Source organism: Armigeres subalbatus, chromosome 3, assembly GCF_024139115.2.
Source record: "Armigeres subalbatus isolate Guangzhou_Male chromosome 3, GZ_Asu_2, whole genome shotgun sequence".
Lineage (NCBI taxonomy): Eukaryota > Metazoa > Arthropoda > Insecta > Diptera > Culicidae > Armigeres > Armigeres subalbatus.
In genome coordinates this window covers 310,366,483-310,381,092 of record NC_085141.1, presented here as the reverse complement: position 1 = coordinate 310,381,092, position 14,610 = coordinate 310,366,483, and the positions used below count along the sequence as shown (strand labels likewise).

Sequence of the window (14,610 nt, the reverse complement as noted above, 5' to 3'; positions counted from 1 at the left end):
TCTAAAATTTCAAAAGCCCAAAAGTCTAAAACTCCTTAAATCCGATGGCTGAAATTCCAAAATTCCAAAAGAATCGAAAAGTCCAAAAGTTCAAAAGTCCTCAAGGCCGAAATCCCAATAGTTCTAAATTCCAAAAATCCAACAATCTAAAAGTTCAAAAGCCCAAAAATCCAATACCTATTCTAAAAGTCCAAAAACACAAAAGTCCAAAAGTCTTGAAGTCAAAAAGTTCAAAAATCCAAAGGTACAAAAGATCAATAGGCCAAAACTTCAAAAATCCAAAGTCCAATAGTTTTTTTCCTTCATTTTTTGTGGCACAGACTTGTTGGTCCATATATAAGTCCAATAGTTCTTAAGCCCAAGACTTTGTGCCCGTTATTCCAAAAGACTAGAATTTTGAATAGCCATGAGTTCTAAGTCGCAATACAAAAGTGAAAATCTGATATTGAAAACGAAAATAGGAATTCAGAAAACATAAACCGAAAATTCGAAAAAGAGAACCGGAAATCGATGGTTGGAAGGAAAACGTATGAAATAAAAAAAGTATTAAAGTTGTATGAATGAATAAATGTATTGTATAAATGAATAACGAAATGGAGGAAAATTGAGCCGACTAAAACTAGGAAAATGGGAATTATAAATCGGATATCGACAGTTAGAAGTAGAAATTTAGAATATAGAGAATTCGGTCTAATGTTAAAAAACTGATATTTCAATTCGAATGTCGAAAATGATTACGATTGATTTACAATAAATCCAAAGTAGAGTTGCCGTGCGGCCACCAGGAGCGTCATTATTTATGTATCATCCTGTTCAATAACCCTTCCTTGCAGCTCCCCTCGAAAAGCTCACCCCTTCGTCGCAGGACAGCGAAGACGAGGAAAGCACCCCGGTGGACATTCTTCCGTCGTCGAACAGCTTCGACTCGACCCGACACAGTGCCGACCACCTCATGACGCACTCGGCGCCCATTTCACCTGCCCTGATGAACAACAACGGCGGTAGCCATCACGACAGCAGTAGCGGCAAAAGTGTGGAACATTCCTCGCCGCAAGCCAGTGGCCATAACGACACCGAGGGGGACGTGATTGGACCGGTGGAGCAGTGGGTGACGCAACCGGCCCCGCAGGGGGTGCTGTACAAATGTCGGATAACGCGGGACCGGAAGGGCATGGACCGGGGGTTGTTTCCGATCTACTACCTGCACCTGGAACGAGACTACGGCAAGAGGGTGTTCTGTTTAGCGGGTAGGAATCACTTCTTTAGGATGCAAAGCGTTGAGTAACCAAATCGAACTTCCATATCAGGTCGAAAACGGAAAAAGAGCAAAACATCAAACTACATCATTAGCTGTGATCCGACCGATTTGTCCCGACAGGCGGATGGGTTCGTTGGGAAGCTCCGGTCGAATGTGTTCGGAACGACGTTCTTCGTGTACGACAGCGGTAAAAAGGAGGACCACGCGAATCCGAGGCTCGACCTGGCGGTGGTGATATACGTGAGTAGTGGAAAATAGAGTGCCGGGATGCGACATCCTTGACGAAGATTTATGCCTTTCCGGTTCAATGAGCGATGGTTCTAATGATGTTTGTTGTGGTTTGTGTCTTTTTTATACTCTCTGTGGGGGTCTATTTCGTAGGATACCAACATATTGGGTTTCAAGGGGCCACGGAATATGACGGTGCTGCTGCCGGGCATGACCGAGGACGACCAGAGGGTGAAAATTAGCTCCGCCGACAGTCACCACGGGCTGTTGGATAGTTGGAAGTCGAAGGTAAGTGCGGGAAGTAGTACATAATGTGCCTCCGGGAAATAGCGTAGCACGTGCTTTGAAGACGGAGAAAGTTCACAGCACTTTTCTAGTTCACGGTAACGACGTTGACGGTGTGGTTGGTTTGGTGGTGATGATGGTGCCATGCCGGAAATTTATTACTTCTGCGTGTTGGGTGCCGACAACGCATTACCGATGACTTCCATTCAGTAGTGGTTGGCAAGATGTTTCTGGTAGAGAACTACTCTATGGGCATTAGTTATATAGGATGTAGATTTGCTTTTATTTGATGTCCCACTGCTGTGCATATAGCACTATAGTACTTAATAATGTAAAATTTATACTCCTACTTTCAGAACCTTGCATAACTTTGAATTAAAACAGAGCATCTTTTGACGTAAACTACGTCTAAGGGGAAGACTCAGATACAGGGTGAAAAACCGAAATTTCCAAATTCGAGACCGTCACGAAATTAGGATAGATTTCAAACGCTAATAGCGTCTTTATCTTTCGATGGATTTTCGACATTTGCTTATCAATCGATTCAGAAACTCTCCAGCAATTTGCCAATTCTATTGATACTATTGATTATCAACGTTAAACTATTGAAAATGTTGTTTCTTTCCAAACCGGGTGAAAAATTCAATTCCGTTCATAAATCCCCAACACGGACATCAGATTGCAGTAAGGTACGGGCCTTTTGATCCACTGCTTCGTTTTCCCTGTGTATAAAAAGCCCTGTGTTTCGCGTGCTCGCGTCTCCCAGTTCGAGACAGCAACACGTACGGACGTGTTTTTTGCTCGCGCATTTTTTCGAAGTGTTTTTTCTCGTTCTTTCGCTGTTTACGTTTTCGCTTGTCGCGTTGGCGTTATTTTCTCCCGGACCCGTCATGGGAGACTCGGTGGCCGATTCGGTCGCTGGAAAAGAGCCTAAGCGCACTGCTCTTGGTGGCGCTTTTGCAGAGCAACGTGTTCTCGCCGTTGCCGCTTGATGACGCCGGCAATCCGCCGAAAAAGAGGAAGAAGCAGCAATCGCAGCTGCCGCAGGTGCAACCGGAGCGGAAGGAGAAGTGCCCGCCCGTGTTTGTGAAGGGCGATCCGCCGGATTTACGCCCAAAAATTCGCCAGCTGATCGCTAAGGGGCTGAAATGTACTTTTCGGCTCTGCAGCGAGGGCGTGAAAGTGATGCCGGCGAACAGGGACCATCATCAATCCGTCGTGGAGTTCCTCGAGGTCCACAAGTATGAGTACTACACTCATGACCACCCCGGCACGAAGCCGCTCAAGGCTTTGCTGCGAGGACTTCACGACATGAAGGAGGAAGAGCTCCAAGCAGAGCTTGAAAGTTGCGGACTGAAGCCAGTAGCCGTCCACAAGATCGCTCGTCACGACAAGGCGAGGAAATATCGCGACCAGCTTTACCTGATCCATCTGGAGCACGGCTCCATTACCTGGAAGGACCTGAAGCTGGTTGGCGTTATAAATTACACCGTCGTTGACTGGGAGAGATATCGGCCAGTGCACCGCGATGTCACGCAATGCACCAACTGCTTCAATTTCGGGCACGGCACCAGAAACTGCCGCATGAAGCCGCGCTGCAACAAGTGTGGCGAACCCCATCCGACTGACGAGTGCGACAAAATGGAGGTGGCCGATCCCAAGTGCGCCAACTGTGGCGACAAACATCGGGCCACCACAAAGGGCTGCCCAAAGCGAGCCGAGTTCCTGGAAATCCGGAAGAAGGCTTCCACCAGGACCATTCCGAAGAAGAGCCGTGTTCCTGTAATCAACGAGGTGAACTTTCCAGCCATCCCGGCTCGTTTTCCAATGAATCCAATACTCCCACCACTACAGCCGCACAAGCTACTGGCAGCGGCAGCTGCATCGGTCTAAGCTCCAGTATCGTCGGCATCATCGACCAGCGAATGGCCCCCTCTCCCTCCTCCTGGATTCCGTCGGCAGTCGGAGAACAAAGTCGTCCCACCGGAAGAATCTGCCCCGCTGTACACTCCGGAGCAACTGATGCCGATCTTCGCGCAGCTCGCCACTCGACTGCGCGGCTGCAAAACCCGATTCGACCAGGTCTTCACACTTGGCATGTTCATCATTGAAAATGGCTGCTAGCCTGGGCCTGGTCAACTGGAACGCTTGCTCGCTAAAGAGCAAAACAATCGAGCTGAAGGATTTCCTTGAGGAGAAGGAAATAGACGTGGCGTTCATCACCGAAACGCACCTAAAACCGGAGGTGAACATCAACATCCCGGACTTCCGCATCGTGCGACTCGACCGGCCGACCAGGGAGGTGGTGTGGCCATCGCTCTTCGCTACAACATCAACTGTCGTCTGCTTCCAAGCTTCCAGCTCAGTGTCATCGAGGCCATCGGTGTCGAAATCACCACTTCGGTCGGCACAATCGCGCTCATCGCGGCGTACTGTCCAACGCAAGCCAAAGCCGGCGATGGATCATCGGCTGCCCTTCGGAGGGACATCGTCAAGCTGACGCGGAGGCAAGGCCAGTATATCATTGCCGGCGACTTGAATGCCAAACATCAAGCCTGGGGCAACAGTCGCGGCAATCGAAACGGCACCATCTGGAGCAACGACATGGAGGAAGGCCACTACACGATCCTGAGCCCGGATTCCCCACTCGGCTGAGTCGGTCCGGTGCCCACGCAACGCTCGACCTCTACGTAACAAACCTGAGTGACCACGTCTCGCAGCCGGTTGTATACCAGGAGCTCAGTTCGGATCACTATCCGGTGGTGGCGGAACTGGGCTCCTCGGTCAATCGGCACCAGCAGTTACGGCGGAACTACCACCGAGTGAACTGGCAGCGTTTCCAGCAGTGCGTCGATAACACCGTCGACTACGAGGTGCGTCCGGAGACGCCGGAAAGTATCGACCGCCAGCTGTGCGCTATCGAGGAGGCGATCACGGCGGCCCGAGAGCAACACGTACCGACGGCTCGGCAGGTAAGCAACTCCTTAAACATCGATACACTCACCAAAGATTTGATTCGATTGCGGAATGTCACTCGCAGGCAGTTTCAGCGTACTGGACTGCCTGAGCTTAAGGCACGCTGCAATCGAATCACAAAAATTATCAAGGCCAGAATGGTGGACCTCAAAAATAACGACTTCTCGAATAAGATCCGCACTCTCCCAGATTATGCTAAGCCGTTCTGGAAAATGACCAAAATTCTAAAATCCAAGCCTCGGCCCATTCCACCTTTGATCCCACTAGACAATAATGGCTCTAAGGATCGCTTGATAACTCCTGCAGAGAAGGTCGCTGAAATAGGTCGTCACTTCGTCAGCTCACACAATCTTGGACAGAACATCGTCAGTCCACACGAAGCAGCCGTCAACGAGCATGCTAACAACATCCATTTGATTCCCAACGACTTCTCGGAGGAGTTGGAGATCTCAGCTGACGAATTGACGGCCTATATCAAATCGTCGAAGAACATGAAGGCCCCAGGCTTCGACAGCATCCTGAATCTCGAGCTCAAACACATGAGTGCTCCGTTCTTTGAGCACCTCTCGCTGATCTTTAATCATTGTCTCCGGCTTAGCTACTTCCCATCGTCCTGGAAGTCAGCGAAAGTCATCCCCATCCGGAAGCCTGGGAAGGATCCTTCCTCCCCCAAAAGTTATCGACCCATCAGCCTTCTCTCAGGGTTATCCAAGCTATTCGAAAAAGCTATTCATCATCGGTTACTTGAGTCTGCCGAAAATCTCAACATCTTGCTCGAGGAACAGTTTGGTTTCCGACGCGGTCGGTCAACTGTACACCAACTGACCTGAGTTACCAACGTCCTCAGACGGAACAAGTTTGTCTCGAAAACATCCGCCATGGCCTTACTCGATGTCGAGAAGGCATTTGACAATGTATGGCATGATGGCCTGGTGTACAAACTACAACGCTACAATCTTCCCAGCTACCTGGTGAAAATCATCAACAATTACCTGTCGGCAAGGACATTCCGGGTCTCAATCAGCGGAGCGAGTTCCAATGCGCACAACATCGTCGCAGGCGTTCCCCAGGGCAGTATCCTCGGCCCCTGCTTTTCAATCTGTTCACCTCCGACATGCCAGAACCTCCAGAAGGCGGCATTCTGTCTCTGTTCGCAGATGACACATCCATCGTCTACAACGGTAGAGTGATCAGAGCGCCAGTGGCAAAACTCCAACGAGGCCTGGATGCCCTGACAGAGTACCTCACCAGCTGGAAGATCTGTATCAACGCGGCGAAGACCCAGGTCATCATTTTCCCCCACTCCAAATCCCCTAAACTTGTTCCGCCTTGGGACTGTATAATCATCCTCAATGGCACGACTGTGGAATGGGCCAATGAGGCCGACTACCTTGGCTTGACCCTCGACAGTAAGCTTATTTTCAGGCAGCAGGTTGACAAAACGGTGACAAAGTGTAACGTCTTGTTGAAACTACTGTACCCTTTGATCAACCGCCGGTCGTCATTGTCCCTGAAAAATAAGCTTGCTGTCTACAAGCAAATCATCCTCCCTGTGATCGAATACGGCATGCCGTTCTGGGACAGCTGCGCCCACCACCTCAAACTTCAACGGGTCCAAAACAAATTCCTGAGGATGATCCTCAAAATCCCTCCCAGGACAAGAACATCCGAGGTCCACCGTCTGGCCGGCATAAAAACTTTACATGAACGCTTTGGTGAGTGTAAAGAAAAGTTTAGGGTCCGTTGCCTGCATTCGGATCATATGTCAATTAAGGCGCTAGTTCCAATCTAGGTTATCAAATTTTTAATGTAAATATTAGTGTACATAGTAGTTATCAAATTAAAAAAAACACACTAGTGCCTCCTAAAGGCCGTCATGATACATTATATTTTAAAAATTAAGTAAAAACATAATAATAATAATAATAATAACAATAATTGAAATTGAAGTTGGAGGGCCAAGCCGGCCGATCACTGTACATTAGGGTGGCTCAAATTAGTATGGGAAAAACTTTTTTCAATTTTTTTGATGGGCCGCCCTCTTATTCGGTTCTATTTGATGCCCTGATGCTCTGGGCAAAATTTCAGCCAAATCGGTCAACGTTTGGGCGGTGCTAAACTCGTTGGAAGTTTATATGGAAAAATGTATGCAGAACCATCCAAAAACAGTGATTTGCAGTTGGACGGCACAATTTACGATCAAGGACCATGATACTCATTCAGTTCTTGTAGAATTAAATACAGAATGTTATGCAGAAAACCGCGAGAAGATTAGAGTTTTCCCGGCTAAGTTATTAGCATTTCACTGAAGTGGGGTTTGAGCAAATTTCGTTTCTTTTGCCTTTGAAAAGAAATAAATTCACCCCTACAACACTCCAGTAAAATGCTAATATCTTTGCCTAATAAACTCTAATCTTCTCGCGGTTTTCAGCATAACATTCTGTATTTAATTCTACAAGAACTGAATGAGTATCATGGTCCTTAATTGTAAATTGTGCCGTCCAACTGCAAATCACTGTTTTTGGATGTTTCTGCATACATTTTTGCATATAAACTTCCAACGAGTTTAGCACTGCCCAAACGTTGACCGATTTGGCTGAAATTTTGTCCAGAGCATCAGGGCATCAAATAGAATCGAATAAAAGGGCGGCCCATCAAAAAATTTGAAAAAGTGTTTTTTGAGCCACCCTACTGTACATGTATAAAAATGATTGTAGAACAAAACATGTTTTAAATAAAGAAGAATTTTACTACTACTACTACTGCGTGCGCGCGTCATTTTCATTCTGGATGTCACGGCGAGCGGACCAGGGCGTCCAGAAGCGGTCCCAGTGACAACGGCTGTCTCAGCGGTGGTGGTGCGGATGAAATTTTTTCGGTCGGTGGTGGTGGCGGTCGTGGAAGCAGCAGTACATCATTTTCATCCGTGTCCCATCTTCGGCGGATCTGGCAATCGACGGCGATCGTTGAGCCGAATTATCGGATAGCGGTCGCGCAGCCCAGTGGCTGCTGTCAATAAGGCACTAAGTGGCAATTAATCGGTTCTTTTCAGGACCATCATTATATTTGGGAGGACGGTTAAGTTGAAATAATTTTCCTAAAGTGCAACCGTTAGGAACTGGAAAATTCTTCGGTGAAATTTTCTAGCGTAATTCGGAGTTAGATGATTTTAGTGATTGAGAATGTTGATGTTAGACGAACTTTCTTCATAGAACAAAGCATAATTGTTTGGCATCGGTAGCGGAATCATAACATTAGTGCCGGTCCGAGCATAGGCTGTCATCGGAAGATTGCTACAGCAATTTATTCACTAATGTGGCGTTTGCAACGATTTGGATGTTGTCGGCACAACATGAAATTTTCCCGCGAGACTCTATTTTTTTATTTTTCCTGTTGATGATTGAAAAAGAAATCGGTTCCGAGATGAACTTTATTCAAAGCGCAACGCTAACGTCGGTAGTTGAATCCCAAGCAAGTATCGGAAGGAGACCATGCAAACAATTGATTCGCATTATGACTGAAGAAAATTGTATGGCGTCAGTATTGATGTTTGCTACAGATTTTTTGACGTAAATTTCGTCTAAGGGGAAGACTCAGATACAGGGTTTAAAACGTAAATTTCCAAATTCGAGACTGTCACAAAAATTAGGATAGATTTCAAACGCTAATAGCGTCTTTATCTTTCGATGGATTTTCGACATTTGCTTATCAATCGATTCGGAAACCCTTCAGCAATTTGCCAATTCTATTGATACTATTGATTTTCATTAATGCTTAATTTTTTCTACAACAAATATGATTTTGAAAAAGTATCACTGGCGCGTGCTTACTCGCAATCTTCGTGCTGATACATTTGCAGTTACATCAATCAACTGAAAACCGAAATACGCCACTCCAAAATTTCGAGGTGACAATGTTAGAAAGAGACAAAAGATAAAATAACACGGTGTGTAGTGCCTCCCCGAGTCACCTTGGGAAGATCCTTTAATTACGTAACGCAAAAATTGGGCAGTTTCAACCCCCCTCCCCCCTATGTCACACTTTTTGTATGAAGCATCTAAAAATTATGTATGGGTCGTCACACTTCGCCCCCCCCCCCCCCCCCTCCCCTCTAAGCGTTACGTAATTTGTGGACGCTCCCAAGAGCCACTTTCATTGATGGTAGCCGATCGTTAGTACTTCATATCAAATATCATATCATATCATAGCATATCAAAGAATATTGTGGCCAAATTTCATAAAATTTGGTCAACAAAAACCCCCCTGACAATAATAGAACAAAACCTGCCAAAGCCGTCATTCCCACTATTTCAGACAAGAAAATTTAATCTGAGCGCTGCTAATGTTGATGACGACGACCGGGCGACCCACACCATCGCCGGGAATAAAATTTCCGGTAGGAGCTCCGCCGATGCCGAAGGTGGTACCACGGTCTGCTCTCCGCGACATCTCGAACGAAATGGCTCGCGCGCGCGGAAGAGCTGCTTTCTTGTAATCAATAAATTTGAACCTGTAGCCACGCCCCTTTGGTGAGTGTGTGACGGTTACACAATATTTGCAGCCATACCGGACAACAAAGAGGCGGGACTAATGAGCCATCTTTATTGATTATAAGAAAACTGCTCACCCGCGCGCGCGAGGCATTTCATTTGAAATGTCGTGGAGAGCGGTTCCAGCATCGGCAGAGTTGCCGAGCGAATTCATGCTCGTGTCGTGGATCATGTGGTCTTCGTCGACATATTTGAAATTAATCGGTTCTTCTCAGGGCCACCATTCTACACAAAGGAAGATTGAGGCGAGGTGAATTTTATTCAAAGTGAAAATAAACCGCTTGGCGACGCCATAAAGTTGCCTGCCGTCCGTAGCAGAATCACGAGCGCGCATCGGAGGGAGATGGCTTCAGTGGCAGTGAAATTCTTATTCGGTTTTGTTATTCCAGCAGCACAATTACGGGCGCGCGTCTTAGGTGCTGCAAATATGTATTCGTATGGATGGCGTCAGTTGTTCCCAAGTGAAATTTTCTATCAAGATAATGATTTTTCAGAATCACCATTTTACACAAAAGAATTAATTTGCCAGCATTTTTGACGTAAACTACGTCTAAGGGGAAGACTCAGATACAGGGTGCAAAATGAAAATTTCCAAATTGGGGACCGTCACGAAATCATGTAAGATTTCAAACGGCAATAGCGTTTTATCTTTCGATGGATTTTCGACATTTGCTTATCAATCGATTCGGAAACACTCCATCAATATGCCAATTCTATTGATACTATTGATTATCAACGTTAAACTATTGAAAATGTTATTTCTTTTCAAATCGGGTGAAAAATTCAATCCCGTTCATAAATCCCCAACACGGACATCAGATTGCAGTAACATACGGGCCTTTTGACCCACTGCTTCGTTTTCCCTGTGTATAAAAAGCCCCGTGTTTCATCTTTTCATCCGTGTTCCCAACAGCATCGTTGAATCTGGCAATCAACGTCGTGCTGTTGATGAGGCACATAAGTGGAAATGAATCGGTTCTTTTCAGGACCACCATTATGTTTGGGAGGAAGGTTAAGTTGAAATAATTTTTTGACGTAAACTACGTCTAAGGGGAAGACTCAGATACAGGGTGTAAAACGGAAATTTCCAAATTCGAGACCGTCGCGAAATTAATCTCAACATCTTGCTCGAGGAACAGTTTGGTTTCCGACGCGGTCGGTCAACTGTACACCAACTGACCCGAGTTACCAACGTCCTCAGACGGAACAAGTTTGTCTCGAAAACATCCGCCATGGCCTTACTCGATGTCGAGAAGGCATTTGACAATGTATGGCATGATGGCCTGGTGTACAAACTACAACGCTACAATCTTCCCAGCTACCTGGTGAAAATCATCAACAATTACCTGTCGGCAAGGACATTCCGGGTCTCAATCAGCGGAGCGAGTTCCAATGCGCACAACATCGTCGCAGGCGTTCCCCAGGGCAGTATCCTCGGGCCCCTGCTTTTCAATCTGTTCACCTCCGACATGCCAGAACCTCCAGAAGGCGGCATTCTGTCTCTGTTCGCAGATGACACATCCATCGTCTACAACGGTAGAGTGATCAGAGCGCTAGTGGCAAAACTCCAACGAGGCCTGGATGCCCTGACAGAGTACCTCACCAGCTGGAAGATCTGTATCAACGCGGCGAAGACCCAGGTCATCATTTTCCCCACTCCAAATCCCCTAAACTTGTTCCGCCTGGGGACTGTAAAATCATCCTCAATGGCACGACTGTGGAATGGGCCAATGAGGCCGACTACCTTGGCTTGACCCTCGACAGTAAGCTTATTTTCAGGCAACAGGTTGACAAAACGGTGACAAAGTGTAACGTTTTGTTGAAACTACTGTACCCTTTGATCAACCGCCGGTCGTCATTGTCCCTGAAAATAAGCTTGCTGTCTACAAGCAAATCATCCTCCCTGTGATCGAATACGGCATGCCGGTCTGGGAGAGCTGCGCTAAAACCCACCACCTCAAACTTCAACGGGTCCAAAACAAATTCCTGAGGATGATCCTCAAAACCCCTCCCAGGACAAGAACATCCGAGGTCCACCGTCTGGCCGGAATAAAAACCTTACATGAACGCTTTGGTGAGTGTAAAGAAAAGTTTAGGGTCCGTTGCTTGCATTCGGATCAGGCACCAATTAGGGCGCTAGTTCCAATCTAGGTTATCAAATTTTTTTTTATTGTAAATATCAGTGTACATAGTAGTTGGGTTATCAAATTTTAAAAAACACACCAGCGCCTCCTAAAGGCCGTCATGATACATTATATTTTAAAAATTAAGTAATAGCATAATAATAATAATAATAATAACAATAATTGAAATTGAAGTTGGAGGGCCAAGCCGGCCGATCACTGTACATGTATAAAATGATTGTAGAACAAAAAATGTTTTAAATAAAGAAGAATTTTACTACTACTACAAAGAGGCGGGACTAATGAGCCATCTTTATTGATTATAAGAAAACTGCTCTCCCGCGCGCGTGACGCAATCAGCCTCATTCCAGTTTAAGTCAGCAGCACGTAAATACGGACGTGTTTTTTGCTCGCGCAATTTTGACCTAAACTACGTCTAAGGGGAAGACTCAGATACAGGGTGTAAAACCGAAATTTCCAAATTCTAAACCGTCACGAAATTGGGATAGATTTCAAACGCTAATAGCGTCTTTATCTTTCGATTGATTTTCGAGATTTTCTTTCCAATTGATTCGGAAACTCTCCAGAAGTTTACCAATTCCAGCGATACTATTGATTATTATCAACGTTAAACTATTGAAAATGTTATTTCTTTTCAAACCGGATGAAAAATTCAATTCCGTTCATAAATCCCCAACACGGACATCAGATTGCAGTAAGGTACGGGCCTTTTGATCCACGTTTGTATAAAAAGCCCCATGTTTCGCGTGCGCGCGTCATTTTCATTCTGGATGTCACGGAGAACGGACCAGCGCGGTTCCAGCGATAACGCCTGTGGTTTGTCTGTTGTGGTAAAAACTCATGGACGATTCAAATCTAGCCCAACTCAGCACCTAAAAACTCATGGACGAATTGATTCATCGTATGTTTTCTGTATGTATGGAGAATCACGAGCGCGCGTCAAACGGAGAAGCTGCAGAAATGTATTCGCATGGATGACTATCTACTAAAATTATATGTCTTTCTCTGAATCGGGATCTCGTGATTCTACTACCGACGGAAAACAATCTGCCATCACCAAGCAATAAAGTTTTACGTTGATCAAAATTCATCTCGCCTAAAGTTGTAACTTGAGAACTACTTTCATTGATGGTAGCCAATCGTTAGTAGGGGAAATTACGGCTTTGGCAGGTTTTGTTCTATTATTGTCAGGGGGTTTTCTGTAACTAATTATGCTCAAATTTGGCCTAAACATTCTTTGCATATCAAAGAATATTGTGGCCAAATTTCATAAAATATGGCCAACAAAAAACCCCTGACAATAGTAGACAATAAAAGCCGTCAGTCCCCCTACTTCATACAAGAAAATTTAATCTGAGCGCCAGTGTTGGTAAAATCACTCATAAATCTCAATCAACGAGCGCTCCCGTGCGAACAAAATCGTCTGCGATTTTAAAGGAATGCATCACGCTTGAATTTTTCATGCTAAAACGCATCATTTCACTCATTTTCCAAAAAATCATTTTGGTTTAAAAACGCATTTGAAATCAATTTGGAGGCAATTTATTGCTTATACATAAAAGAGTGTCTAATATTTTATGCGACAAACGTCAATTCATTGTTTTTAACGAAGGAGAACAAAAGAAAACCTACGATGATTCAAATGGATGATTCAACTCATCCATGAGTTTTTAGGTGCTGAGTTAGATGCGTTTCAACTCACGCTTGATTTGAATCATCCATGAGTTTTGAGATTTTGAGTTTTTACCAACACTGCTGAGCGCTGCTAATGTTAATGATGACGACCGCGCGACCCACACCATCGCCGGGAATAAAATTTCCGGTAGGAGCTCCGCCGATGCCGAAGGTGGTACCACGGTCTGCTCTCCGCGACATCTCGAACGAAATAGCTCTCGCGCGCGGGAGAGCTGCTTTCTTGTAATCAATATAGTTGAATCTGTAGCCACGCCCCTTTGGTGAGTGTTTGACGGTTACACAATATTTGCAGCCATACCGGACAACAAATAGGCGGGACTAATGAGCCATCTTTATTGATGATAAGAAAACTGCTCTCCCCCGCGCGCGTGGCATTTCATTAGAAATGTCTCGGGCGGCGGTCTCAGCATCGGCGGAGTTGCTGAACGAATCAATCGGTTCTTCTCAGGGCCACCATCCTATGCAAAGGAAGATTTGAGGCGAATATTGTTCAAAGAGCAAATTAACCACTTGGCGACGCCATAATGTTGCCGTCCGTAGAAGAATCACGAGTGCGCCCCGGGAGCAGTTGCTACAAATATGAATTCGTATGGATGGCATCAGTGGCAGCCAGGTGAAATTTTCTCAAGATCTTATTTGATTTTGTTGCAGCTTGTGATTGGGAAGGCGGATTATTAATAATCAATCGAAAGATGGAGACAGTTCAATCGAAATGATGCCGTCAGTAGCGAAATCACGAGTGCGCTTTGACGCGTGGTCTTTGCATAAACATGTGTGCGTCTTCAGTGATTTGACGGTAGTTATCCTCATTTCTAAACTTGTCATAAGACGAGTTAGTACAATCCCATTGAATTCCACCACTTAATTGTATCTTGACAGATACGTATTTCGACCTCAAATGTAAGGCCGTCTTCAGTGTCTCGTACTTGACTCGACTCGACGAGACACTGAAGACGGCCTTACATTTGAGGTCGAAATACGTATCTGTCAAGATACAATTAAGTGGTGGAATTCAATGGGATTGTACTAACTCGTCTTATGACAAGTGAAGACATTCCACTAAAAGCTCAAAATAATTTTCTTAACTCATTTCTAAAGTTTTAATGGAAATACCCATACAGTAATGGAATGGAATGTAGTAAAATATGCAGTAAAAAGTGCAATTAAACCAGATAAATTGAAATTTAGAAATACCCAAGCTTAGTTAAGCTTCTTTAGAATATTTTTCGAAAAATTCGAAAAAGAAAGATGAATTGAATTTAAACAAACAAAACTAAACTACTCATATTATACAAAACTCGAGAATTCAATAAATTTGTTTTAATTACATAAATATATTAGTTCCTTTTAAAATGTAAATTTCATAAGAAATCCAAAGAGTAATTTTGTAATACTCATGGATAATGGCACTAGATTCTTAATTTCACCAAACTGTTTCACGTAGTTTACGTCGGGCGGTCGTGTCTTGTACACA

The 14,610-nt window shown here is 45.0% G+C and overlaps 1 protein-coding gene across 11 annotated transcripts in view; it reads left to right on the top strand.

Annotated features, from left to right (window-relative positions):
* Positions 1-14,610, top strand: part of LOC134225235 (protein king tubby 1) — a 119,627-nt gene that overhangs the window by 88,296 nt on the left and 16,721 nt on the right. For all 11 annotated transcript variants that reach the window (XM_062705130.1, XM_062705131.1, XM_062705141.1 and 8 more), the window contains 3 exons: positions 834-1,247; positions 1,308-1,498; positions 1,640-1,774. In XM_062705130.1, the coding sequence (XP_062561114.1) occupies positions 834-1,247; positions 1,308-1,498; positions 1,640-1,774 (740 nt within the window). The remainder of the gene's footprint in view (positions 1-833; positions 1,248-1,307; positions 1,499-1,639; positions 1,775-14,610) is intronic.